Source organism: Neltuma alba, unplaced genomic scaffold (assembly GCF_004799145.2).
Source record: "Neltuma alba isolate B1F8T4 unplaced genomic scaffold, ASM479914v2 tig00011573_pilon, whole genome shotgun sequence".
Lineage (NCBI taxonomy): Eukaryota > Viridiplantae > Streptophyta > Magnoliopsida > Fabales > Fabaceae > Neltuma > Neltuma alba.
In genome coordinates, this window is record NW_021636227.1 from 167,909 (window position 1) to 181,408 (window position 13,500).

At 32.6% G+C, this 13,500-nt stretch overlaps 1 protein-coding gene across 1 annotated transcript; it reads right to left on the reverse strand.

Annotated features, from left to right (window-relative positions):
- Positions 1-1,359: 1,359 nt before the first annotated feature.
- On the reverse strand, positions 1,360-9,484 carry LOC114715051 (DEAD-box ATP-dependent RNA helicase 50). The gene is made up of 8 exons (XM_028899856.1): positions 9,163-9,484; positions 7,648-8,159; positions 7,024-7,218; positions 5,579-5,766; positions 3,016-3,229; positions 2,470-2,601; positions 2,007-2,182; positions 1,360-1,722 (listed from the first exon to the last, which is right to left on the reverse strand). The coding sequence occupies exons 1-8, from the start codon at positions 9,440-9,442 to the stop codon at positions 1,485-1,487; spliced, it is 1,935 nt and encodes a 644-aa protein (XP_028755689.1). The 5' UTR covers positions 9,443-9,484; the 3' UTR covers positions 1,360-1,484.
- Positions 9,485-13,500: the final 4,016 nt, after the last annotated feature.

Genomic DNA, 13,500 nt, shown 5'->3' on the forward strand with positions numbered 1-13,500 from the left:
AATCAATAAATATGATAAATAGATCTTATATTTAGGACCAAAATCAATTTAATAACCAAGTTCTATATTAAAGAGTGCGGGAGTATCATATTTTATATATACACACTAAGAAATGAAGATGTGTTCAAGTTGCCAAGAAAAAGAAGCTCAAAATTTATTTTGGCATACCACATGAAAATGAAATCTTAAGAAAATGAAATCACATTAGGTCTACGAAAATTCACATGTAAAATGTCTTTTTATACTTCAAGACAAAAAATAACTTTTGTTGTCTAGATCAAACAAACTCACTTCCAAGAGTCATGAGATCTCACTAGCTAAGGTCATTTTATTGAAAGTAATTCTATTTGAAACGCTATTGGGTATTAAAAGTGGGTACTTTTTTTACTAAAGATTGGAATTTTAATTTGTCATGTTATAAAGGATTAGCTTATTCTACAAGACTCAATCTACTCGTAGGGGCCATATTAAGACCTCAATCTCATAACATCATAACTAAGTTTCAATAAGAAAACTATTTCACATACATCATGGTCAAATTCTTTCTAATGCACAGGATGTTCTATGAGAAGCAAGTGCAAAATATATTTAAATATCTAAAAATAAAAATAGAATATTAACGAGTCAAGTTTTCACGAAGAAAAAACCTAGAGACAATTCATAAGGAACACACTGCTATTATTATTAGAGGTTTCAACTTGTATTTACAATGGAAGAGACCTGAATAGTAAGTTACAAGACTCCAATAGTACGCATTCTTCTACAAATGTTGCACTAAAGTAAAAGCCAAATTTTCATATTCATGATTCTCGCAAGACAGACACCTTTTTACAAAAATTGACATAAAATAAAAGCAAAAGTTTGATTTCCATTTATTATTAAAAAAAAACTCAATTGTACAAAAAACTTCATAAATTTCAGATCATATGACATCCTTATCCTTTAAAACTTCACCATAAACCTCCCAAAACTTTTGCATTTATGAAAATGTCTCATATACTATTAATTTTATTCATTATTTATTTGCAAATATCTTCAATATTTGAAAAGTTTATTCACACAGTTCAAAGTTTGATAGAATTATATACGTCGCAAGTAAAACTGAAATGAACATAAAATTAATAGTTTGAGCTTATCTGCATAGGCGTGAAAATCTAAGGAGGTCTATCGTTGAGTTTTTAAAACTAAAGATTTAGTATGCAAACGATTCCGAGTTTAGAAAAGTCTTGCCTAATCTAATGGAAAAAAATTAGAATTTATTTGATCATTCAATAAAGCATATCCCATCTATTCTTGCCCATATTCAGTTTTTTTCTCAACGCAAAAACCACATGCCTACAAAATAAACTTTATGATGGATAGAGGAAGCAGTCAGAAATACGTTTTGATCAAAAAGATATATAATATTTATACAAGTTGAATATGGCTCACAAAGGTGAAAGTTTCCTTAGAGAAACCTATAAATGTGTGCAGCTTTAAGGTTTCTACTTCATGAGCTCATAGGCAGAAGGCACATGATGTAGAGGGTGACCCTTCCTATTTCTATCCATGATTTTACGTGCAAGTGATACTTGCTTGCCAACCACAAAGATATATGCCTTGCCCTTTCCAGCAGCACCCCTTGCAGTTCTTCCAACACGGCGGACATATTCGCTCGGGTCACGTGGGAAGTCAAAAAGTATAACATGATCCACTCCGGTAAAGTCGATACCTCGTGACGCTCTGCATCAGGTTACAGCATAGTAATCAAAATCATATGATCCATGGTTTATATCTCAAATACTCCATAACAAGTCACAATTCAAACCTTACGATTCTAAAATGTCACAAAGTCGCTGATAACAATGGATTAATCAAAAAGGAATTTCAAATTCAAGCCATAAATGGATTAAAAAACAAAGAGGCAAGTTGGGTGACCTTCCTCTCTCATTTGGGGCTTGAAACAGCTCGAATTTTAGATTAAAAGGGGGGAACAACAGCATCATTATGCATGACATGCGACATACCTATCAGTGCAAACCAGAAACTGGGAGACTTCCTTTGATTGAGAATGTGTAAACTTTTCCATGTTAGCAAGCCGTAATTCCTGTGTCATGGCAGCATGGAAAGGTAGAACTTGTACGCGCGCCTCTTTCCTATCAAATCGCTTCAATGCATTCTCAACTTTTCTGCAGGTTTCAATCTGCAATTTGTGTGATAAAAAGTAGAAACTCCATTATTCATTATGTTTGGGGAATTATACCATAATGCTAACAGCTCAATGAATGAGGTAAAGAAACTAAAATGCCCCGCTTGGAAATAAAGGTAAGAAGGGATAACGTTTAGTGCATATCTGTAATCATCACTCAACAATATCTTTTTCCCTCATTAAACTTTTAGGAACGTCAGAATCTTTTCATATTCTCAAAATCACTTTTTCCATTTCGTTGGCCCTAAGAGTGAGCACCCAAAAGTTCTATTGGAGCTTACTTTGTTGCAGAAGACAATGGTTTTTGGGACGGGACTTCCTTCTGCAATCTGTAGAAGAGCTGTTTTCTTATTAAGAAATGCTGTATCGGGGGATTTTTCTTCCCCATCAGCTCCACTGCAATCAACCAGAACCTGAATATAGGGCAAAGGAGAAGTTCAGAGAAGCTGATGAAAACAATCAACGAAGAACAAATAAAATGTGCATGTAACGCAAATAACATGAAAATAGAGTTATTTGTATAAATACAAGCCAAAATCCAAAGCAGTCCAGTACTCTAAAATATATAAAAGGAGATCTAGCATAATAGGTTTATAACTTCATCAAGCTGAAGTTCCAAGTAGGATGGTGATGAAGAATGCTCAAAAACATTGCGAAAAAGTTATTAGGGCAAAAAATTACAAATAAATTTCAAACCTTCTGGCATTTCAGTTCAAATATTTCAACCAGCAAATATACACTTTATATTTCTCATTAAAATATACTATCTTCTGCTCAATAAAGATAAACAAAGAACACCAAAACGAAGTTTGCAACCCATTACCAACCTCCTCAAGTCGAGAGCTTATCCGGTGCATGCTAGGTCCCATGATCACTTCGCAATCAGGAAAAACTTCAACTAGTTTATTGTAAATGTCTTTTGGTAAAGTTGCGGTCACAAATAAATATTGTGTGGCAACTGGTGAAGAATTAATCAAGCACTGAAGCGACACTTCAAAATCCTCATCACCAAAAAGTATATCTACCTCATCCAACACAGCACTGCAACAAAAGTTTCTTATGTTAAACAAGATTTTAAAAATAAACATGAAAATGCTAATGTATATTATTGCAATTAATACACAAGGAGAAAGAAGCTAGGAAAATAGGTTAGTAGGTTTGCTAGGTCCCACGGAGTATTTAAGACAATAAGAAATCACATTTATCCTATCTGCTTACAAAGGAAAACCTAGATAAAACTTAACAACAACAAGAAGTTTTATCTCACTAGGTGAGGTCAGCTACATGAATCACATGACGCCATCATACTCTGTCAACAACTCAATCTTCAGATATGTTATTGACTAGGAAGTTTCGCTCAACGACCTTATTGAGCGTTCTTCTCGATCTTCCTTTGCTCCTTTTTATGAGACTCCATATTATCTTATCTACCCTCCTTACCGAGGCCTCCAATGGCCTTCTCTGTACATGTCCAAACCATCTTAAACGATTTTCAACCATTTTCTCTTGGATAGGCGGCACACCAACTCTTGCTCTGATATTTTCATTTCGAATCTTATCTTTTCTTGTATGACCGCACATCCATCTCAACATCCTTATTTCTGCTACCCCAACTTTGTGCTCTTGTTTTCCCTTGATCACCCAACATTCACTACCATACAACATAGCTTGTCTTATAGAGCAGTCCAATAAAATTTTCTCTTAAGCTTCTTAGGTACCTTCTTATCGCAAATAACTCGGTAGCCTTCCTCCACTTTAACCAATCAGCTTGTATACTATAAGAAACGTTTCCATCAATTTCACCATCCTCATGTATAATGGATCCAAGATATTTAAACTTTGATACTTAAGGAATGATTTGATTCCCCATCTTCACCGTCAAATCTCTATTGCTTTGCCTCCTCCCAAAATTGCAATGCATATATTCTGTTTTGTTTCTACTCAAGCGAAAACTTTTTGACTCCAAAGTCCTTCTCCATAACTCCAATATAGAGTTAATCTCTTCTTTTGACTCTGCCATGAGAACTATGTCATCCGCGAAGAGTATGGACTTAGGGATTCTTTCTTGGATAAGCTCGATTAGAACATCCAAAACAATATTAAAACAAATAAAAGCTTAAAGAAGATCCCTGATATAGGCCAATCTTAATGGGGAAGTCCTTTGCCTCAACTCCAGGCATTCTTACACTAGTAGTTACCCCCTTATACATATCTTGTATGGCTTTGATATAAGCGACCCGTACGCCTTTTTTTCCAAAACTTCCAAAGTACTTTTCTTAGCACACGATCATAAGTTTTTTCTAAGTCAATAAAAACCATATGTAAATCCCTTCTTTTAATCCCATATTTTTTCATTAACCCCCTTAGTAAATAGATTGTTGCTTCAGTTGCGGATCTCCCCGACATAAATCTAAATTAGTTCTTCGAAATAGAAGTCTTCAACTTCAACCTATGTTCAATAACTTTTTCTCACAACTTCATGTTGTTAGTTCATAATGTCCTAAGTCAGCTGAACTATGGGAGTTGATGATGATTTTCTAATAAAAATTAAAAAGATCATTGTCATATCACTGCCTGCTTCCAGAGAAAAAATAGAAGATAAAATTTGAATGTGGAACATGAAATGAAACTTGTAAGCCATTAACAGTCATATAATAGTAAAGGGGCGAGCTTACAGTTACCGTTAATCATCTTAAGTTATTTTCATTTTTTTCTTTTAATGGAACACAAGCCAAAATGAAACTGAAATATCCCTCTACTGGATATTTAGCTCAATGAACAGTGACAGATGTCTGATACAGCAACACTTGCAAGATATAGACACACAAAAGCCCAAACAGCAAGCTTGGGCTCTCTCCTTACAGAATAGCTAATTTATTCCTTAATTCACCAAAGAACCTCCACTCTCCAATAAATATTCAACCATAACACCCTTTTCTCCCTCTCTCCACGTTTGTCTCCCACATCTCACAACATGTATGGGGCAATTTTCACCCTTTTGGACACCTCACCAACTGCCATAACACACTTGGACCCTCCCACAGTGCAATGGTTTACTCTTGGTCCATCATTATTTTAATTTTAAAGAGAAAATAGCAAGATAATTATAGTATCACTGCCTACTTCAGAGTAAAAAAGTAAAATAAATAAATAAATGCCAGAATTTGAAAGTAGAAAATGAAATTTGTGAACCAACAGTCATATAATACTAAAGGGCCAAGCTTATTGTTAAGTTTAATTAAGTTATTTTCCTATTTTGATAGGACACAACTATCTTTATTGTTTAAAGTTACATGTTCCAGATAGAGTAAAAGTTTGTTCTCCCTTTACCGTTAACAAATATAAAGTTGTTTATGTAATAGAGGAAAAAAGCCTGAACTTCACATTTACCATCTTAAATTTGTTAACTGCAAGAAGCCTTCCTTGATGAGGAACATAAAACGGCCGGGAGTTGCTATTAAAACATCAACACCCTGCTCTAAATTCTCCAATTGAGTTCTCTGTCGAAAGCCACCTGTTACCACCATAGATTTGAATGGAACACCAGATTTTGACATCGATCGACAATTAGCTAACACCTGCCACAGAAACAATTGACACCAGCATTTATACTACTAATGAAAAGCATAATAAAAGAATAGAATAATAATTTAAACACATGCTGTAGAATATAGTATAAGACTTTTAATAGCAAGGCCTGAACTATGGATGTTGCCTTAGTTATATTTCTTGTGCTTATTTTAATCCATGTGGTTATTTTCTTGGTTTCCTATACAAGAACCTAACTGTAGACTTGACAGTTAGGTTTTACCAGTGGGTGAAAATGTCACTTTCTTATTCCCATTTTCTTTCTACCCTTTTTTCCTCTTTTCTCTTTATTATCTGGCCCTACATCGATTAGTAGGATGAAAATGCAAAACATCTTTTTGTTATCTGAAATAAGCGGTCAGGTAGTTGGCCTACACAGCACCAGGTTATCCATGACATCAAAATTCAATTGTTGCAAACATCTATATAATTTTCACATATAGAAAACTACAAAGGAAAGCCAATGAAAGAACCAGCTGGCTGTAAAATTTATGAAACAGAACCATTATCACTATTGAGAAACCTCAACACCATTGACACTGCACATTTAGAATAATTTTTCCAAACATCTACTCCATATGTTTGGAATGTAATAAAAGAAAATGTACAATTACTCTTTGTTTAAAGAGATGTAAGGAAAAAAAGGACATTACCTATAACAGAAATAGTGCTGACATGAAACTTTCACATGGAAAAGGAAATCATTGTCCTCATAACTGGTAGTCAGCTAACACATATCCGGAGAAAAGGAATAAAAGACTACAGAAATTGATCTTAGAGAAGAAAACTGGCTATGGAGGGATAGCTCCAAGTTAGGAACATCTTTGGGGGAGCGTTGAGAATCACATCTATTTTAATCAAATTCTTTTTAGTCGTTTTATTTACTTTATTTTAATTAACTTATTTGTTTTAGTTATTTTTGGATTACGCTTCCATGAACTTGGAATTAAATAGATCATCTCTTTTTATTAGAATGCAATTTGTCTCAAGTGTCCTATTTTAATCAAGATATGTTTAGCATTAAGTTAATCTTGCCATTGGAGTATCCAATAATTATTTTCCTTTTGCAAACAAATTTCAAAAAATGGGGGGCAAGGGAGTGAAAACCTTCAAACATAATAGGCTTCCTTAGAAAGAAGCAAAAGACAGTGAAAGCAAGATAACAATCATTTTGAACATGATGGGCATTGAGCAATAATGAAAAAGAAACTAACAGTCATGCGGAATATATAAGTAAAGTAATTAACCTGAGAAGCTAACTCAGCAGTTGGTGCCAATATAACCACTCGAGGAGCTTGTGAAGAGCAATTGGAAAGTCCTTCCAATTCTTCTTGTCTAAGCTTCTGAATTATTGGTGCAAGATATGCTACAGTCTTTCCAGAACCACTTTGATCAGCTATCATACAACTCTTTCCAGTATATACTGGTTCAAATGCCATGGCCTACAATTAACCAAAATATTAACAGGGGAGCTTAGCTGTTGTGAAGAAATAAGCAGCACGTAGTGACTTGAGAAGTGTAGAATTTCTAACCAAGGATGGGCAGTAATCGGCCTAAAAAACATTTTTTTATGTGTTCAAGCAGCATGCAGTAATAATTATTTCCAATCCAACAAAAGAGTAAAAGAAAGTCCTTAAAAAGGAGGACCTTCCTTTCTAAAGAATTGAAAGTCAGTTTCAAACACGTGGTCAAGCATCACATGTAATGGATGGACAAACCATTTTCTCAGAAATGCAAACTATCATATATTGAAAATACTTTCCCACAACCACATTATTTTCCATAAAGCATATCAGCTTATGTCATATATGAAAACACACAAATGTTCAATAGCTAAATAATTTCTCCTCAGCAACAAAGCTTAAAGTTACCTGTATATGTGAAGGCCGTAGATAAAATTGCTTTGCCAGAGATTCAATCATATATTCACTGCATCCTAGATCTTTGAAGGACTTTCGACTGAAAAAGTCACTGTCAGACAATCGTTTTCTCTGTTCCTTTAGCAGTTTTTTTGATTCAGTCTTAAAAGTACGTGAAGATCCTCCACCACCCCATCCTTTTAAACGCGAGGCAGAATGTCTTTCAACTAATATACCTGAACTCTCTGTTCTGTTGTCATTGTTTTGAGATTTATTGGGTGTGTTCTGATAACCTACGTGAGAATTTGATTCCTCAGATTGTTCCCAGTCATCTTCTATTCCTAATTCTGGATGTTCCACAACCAGGTTATCATCATTAATGCTTCTTTCCTGCTTCTTATGAATAGTTCTGTGAATGAGGCCCTTGACTTTCTGCGCATTCAGTTTGTCAAAACTTCCAGATAACCTGCCCCTAGATTTTATCATAGAATCACTATTTGTAATAACCGAATCACGCTCAAAGCCTGACAAACCACAAAAATTTGGGTGAGCACAGAGTGAATGAAAAAGCATAGCTATGAGACACGGGCTAATAAGACATAATTTGTGTCCTGAAAGGATAAAAAATTTTGATTCATAGATAAGGAAGGCGCCTGCCTTAAGAAATAGAGGGGAAAACATTTAGGGCTTTGCCAACTTTGGTCCCAAAAAAAAAAAAAAAAAGGAAAAAAAAGAAAGGGAAAACAGGGAATGCTTATCAATGTTTAAGAAAACCATATAAATGATAGGCCATAGCACTTGTGAATTAGGATTGTGCCTGTCTTGATTATGTAACATGCATCATGACATGCCTGCAGCCTAAAAGAATTTATTTACAAAAAAAAAAAAAAAAAAGTACATTCCAAGCTATGAACAAGATCCATGCCTTTAGAAATAGATCGGAAAACGTGAAATGCTAAAGATTATTTGAGATAACTATATTATCAAAGACCAGAGCACCCTTGAATCTCCAGAACATACATGATGCCCGATTATCTAATTCCAGCTTACATATATTATTTGATGAGCTCTTGCATGGTTTCATAAAAAAATTATGCACGATATATCATATTTAATATATAAAGAAAGTATTTCGTATTCCAATCATCATTCGTTTTCAAAAGATCTGTAACTTCTTTTGGCCCAAAAAAAAAAAAATCTGGAACTTGTATCCTAATTTAGGGAATAAGCAAAATCACAACTTCAGCATGACTATATAAACAGAACAGTAAACTTCTTGCTGAGGAATGAAAAAACGGTGCACTATAAGAAAGAAAGCACTCTGTCAATCTAAATACATCTTAGATGTTATGATAAACAGAACCGAAGGAAGACAACATTTAAGTTCAGTAAATCAAAGAAGTTCTCCTTGTCACAAAATACACATAATAACTAACTATCAAGGTCACTGATAAGTTCCTCTATTTGAAAACACAGAAGTCCAAAGTCGCGACAACTTGAAAGAACAGAAGCACCAAGAATCTGCACCTTCAGTTACAATGCTAATATCTGGTGAATTCTCTACATTCGAACTCAAACCATCGTTGGCAGTGTTAGGGTTCCAAGAAAGAACGTCTTTGGGTGTGGGAGAATGCCCAGCTCTAACGAGAAATGCATTTCCAACAGTTGAGCGCAGCATTTTCGTACATGGAGTGTCACAGAAACAAATCTGAGCAAAGGACAAGAGACGCACATGGCTTTGAATCTGCAATTCCAAGCAATTGGGTTTGGTTCTGAAGCTCACAGGAGGAGCTTGCCCCAGCAGCATTGTCCTGTGCCCGCAGTGAGATGGGATAGGACAGCCGGGGAGATATTCTCAATTTCCCTCCCGAGATACAGATAAATAGTTTCTCTCGTTATTGATATTCAAATTACTCTTTTTATTTACAAGTAGATTCTTTACCATATTTTTTTTCAATAATTCTTTACCATTTTCAATTTATAACTCATATCACTGAATTTTTTATTAAATATATAATTTTACATTTTTTATTATTATGTAATTTTTTAAATAACATATATATAAATGAAATTTAAGAATAAAATTAAAAAATTATTAAATTTTAAAATAGTTAATAAGATTTAAAAATTTTCTTATTACAGGAGATAAGTATTTTTCAAAAAAATACAATTAAATACTTTTTTTTTGACATGATACGCTGATAAAATACTCCTCAATAGATAAAAATTAAATAATAGGGTAATAATGTCAGAATATTTTATTTGTATATGAGGTGAAGAGACAAATTTATTCATAGTAATATAAAAAAGGAGCATCGAGAGTAATACAATTTTTAGCTTTTAAATTTTAATTTAAGCTACAAAGATGCCAACTCATTTTACTTAGTTATCAGGCCACATTATCAAAATTAACCATATTTGTGCCAGATCAGTAATATTCAACAATTTTTAACTTATAAGGACTAAAATTTCCAACTAATCAAATTTCAAGGACAAAAAACTTTAGTTTGAATTTTTGGGACCAAAAACAAAATGAATAAAAAAATGCGTACAAAGTCACGTCAACAAAAACAGAACAAATAGCAACAATCTCTCAATCTCCTTCATCACCTTCCTCCTCTCGTAAAAAGGAGAAGGTTGATCAAAAAGCTCAAGATGTATTTAGACTATGCGCAAACTTAGCGAAATATTTAGCAATATGGTTTTCATCCCTATAGACATAATGAAACATGACATGCTCATTTCTATGGACACATAATGGAGCTTGATCAATAATCTTTTTAAAGGGATCCCCTCGTGATCAGATCAATAGCTTCCAAACAATTAGATCCAGTTTGGCATGAAACATTAAAAAGGAAGAATAAGAATTAGGGTTGGGATTGGGAAAAACTATTAAAAAGTATATAGTATGAGTAATCTCATGTTACATGGGATTATCTAATCCCATGTAGACAAGATTGGAGAATACTACTTTTCCACATGGTATTTTTCAATCCCACATATATGGATTTGCCTAATCCCAAGTAATAAGCAATCACTCATTAAAAAAACTCTTTTAACATTTTTTTTAAAATTTTAATCCTAATCCCTACATCTTATTTTCAATACTTCATCATACCAAACAGAAACTTAGAGTAAATAGCTATTTTCTTCAAACCTTTATTCCGACAAATGTTAAGATCATGAATTGTACCAATCAATTCCGCTATGAAAAGGGGATCATTTGTAAGTTTGCAACTAAAACCACTAATCCAGTTGTTAGCCACATCCTTAGTGGCACCACCACAGTCACTCCTTCCATCTTGAAGCACTAAGCTGTCAACCTCAAGCTTGACCACATTCTCTAATGTTCTTTGTGCATGTTCTGCATTAAAAGGTTTGCATTTGTGAAAAAAATTACAACTGTTTTTCAAATCCTGATCTAAGCAAACTCTGAAAAGACTAGTGGGGCAGTCATGTGATAATCCGTGTCAGGGGTGCCAAAAAGATGATGACATCTAGCTACCCAAATCTCCCAACAAATATAACTAAAAAGTACAAGTGACGATGCCCTGCTTCATGGGTAAGATTCCAAGTGACCAGCTCCTTGTTTAGAAAAGAAAGCATCCCATGACCATTGATCTCCGTTTGTTAAGCTTCACTAATATCTGATTTAAAAGGGTTTTTATTTATAAATTTTGACAAGATGTTGCTAAAAAATTATCTTTATTTTTATTTATATTATGCATCCATTAAAACAAAGAAGGAAAAACCTTAAAAAAGAATGTGAACATATGAAATTCTAATTCAGGCAAGTAACACTTGCAAATAACTGGAAAAGAAGTAAGACCTAAATTGGTATTTTGAAAATCTTGTGAAATTACCCATATGTCTTTTTGTGGGAAAAAAAAAGTTATGAATTTGTCATTTCCTATTTAATAATTGTCATTGTCAATTCAACACTTGTCATTTTTAATTCACAACTTGTTAATTAATTAACTAACTAAAATAATGAAAAAGGACCAAAAATATTATGAAATTGTAATTTCAAGTTAAATACTTGTCATTAGCAGTTTACTACTTATTATTTTTAGTTCACAACTTGTTAATTAACTAACTAGCTAAAATAATGGAGAACAAAAAAAATTATGAAACTTGTCATTTTCGTTCAACACTTTTCATTACCAACTCGACACTTATCATTTCCAGTTCTATTAATATCATTTATATCACGGAAGAGTATATGGGTAATTTCATAATAGTTTTAAAATGTCAATTCAAATTTCACTTCCTTCACTGTTATTTCAACTGTTAGCTGGTTGAATTGAAATTTTATATATTCATACTTCTTTTTTAGGGATTTTCAATAAAGGACTATGAAAAATATAAAAATAATAAAATAATCTGATTATGATTTTTAGGGTTATTGTTTCAACTCGAGAGTAACTATAAGTGCCTGTTTGGTTGGGTTTTTCAATGGTGAAAAATAGCTTAAATTGGGCAGAAGCCCGATTGAAAATTTGGATGCTATTTTGATGAGTGATTGGACAATTTGGTTTTTGTATGAAAAGCTACAATAAGCTATAAGCTAAAATTAACAACTTATGACTTATAGCTTATGACTTGTAGCTTTTGAAACATGGAGAGAGAAGAAGTTAAAAAAAATTTACCTCCTTTGATTCTTATTATAAATCTTAAATAACTAATTTGTAGATAACAAAAAATCAGTTAAAATTAGTTGAAAGTAATAAATAAGTTAGAAATATACTTTTGTTTTTAAATATGCTCCTAGAAATATACTTTTATTTTTTCATGTTTCACTTTATATTTAAAAATATTTTTTATGATTTCTCTAGAGTTTTAAAATTTAATTCACTCATTAAATTTGACTTCTTCATATTAAATTATTTTAATTTTGATGTGAAATCATTTTTTTAATCATGTTTTATTATTTATTAAAACTCATACCCATTTGTATCATTATACAATTAAACTTACTTTTATTCAACCATAATCCAAACAACCCTTTATTAGTCTCACTTTTGCAAACTAACTTTCTAAACTCTAACCCAAACACAGTTCATCTTATCCAATTTAGCTTTTATTCAACTTCACTTTTCTATAAGCTAAATTGACAATAAGCTACTTTTTCAATCGTTGATCCCAACAGATCCTAAGTAGTGCAAGGATGAGAGATTTCATGCATGAAGCCATAAACAGTACACTACTATTCATGAGTTAATTTGATCTTTTTTTCCCGGCCAAAATGAGTTAATAAGCAAGGGTAAGAATAATTATTGCATGTACTACATACATGTAATTAATACTCTTTATGGTGGTGACTAAAAAAAATTAATATTCTTTATGGTGAGTAAAATGCTTTCAAAATTAGCCTGCACTCATTGCAATTAGAAAAGTCACTTTGGAAAATTTGTTAAAATAGACCAAATGAAACACAAATTTGCTAAAAACGACCACGAATTTGGATACTTATGTACTAAGACCATGGTCTTTTAGAAAAATTAAATTAGAATGTGAATTTAGGAAATTATCTACCTTCCATCCTTGATTTGATGTAAAGAAGTAAAACGGGATCACATTAATTAACTAATCACAATGTGGCACATCATTCTTACTTTCTATTTTAATTACTTTGGTCATTTAAGATACAGTAAAACTTACATGAATCAATCAATCACATGTAACAAGTTTACGTTAAGTGTCCTCTGAAAACTATGCCAAAAAAAACAAAAATCGAAGAACAAATGCAAAATTATAAGTTGAATGATATTTGCATTATTTCTAATAAAGTTATATATGCATAGTCTATTAATAAAACCATTTTTTAAATTGCATATAAAAACATTTTTATCATAGAGTAGTATA

What these genes read in the sequence shown, in the direction of transcription:
- LOC114715051 (XM_028899856.1), bottom strand. Translation starts at nt 9,442, where the DNA reads ATGCTGCTGGGGCAAGCTCCTCCTGTGAGCTTCAGAACCAAACCCAAT. An exon ending in CAGTTAACAAATTTAAGATG is followed by an intron (nt 3,230 to 5,578) that starts GTAAATGTGAAG and finishes CTTTTGTTGCAG; the next exon opens with TGCTGTGTTGGATGAGGTAG. An exon ending in CCATTGTCTTCTGCAACAAA is followed by an intron (nt 2,183 to 2,469) that starts GTAAGCTCCAAT and finishes CACAAATTGCAG; the next exon opens with ATTGAAACCTGCAGAAAAGT.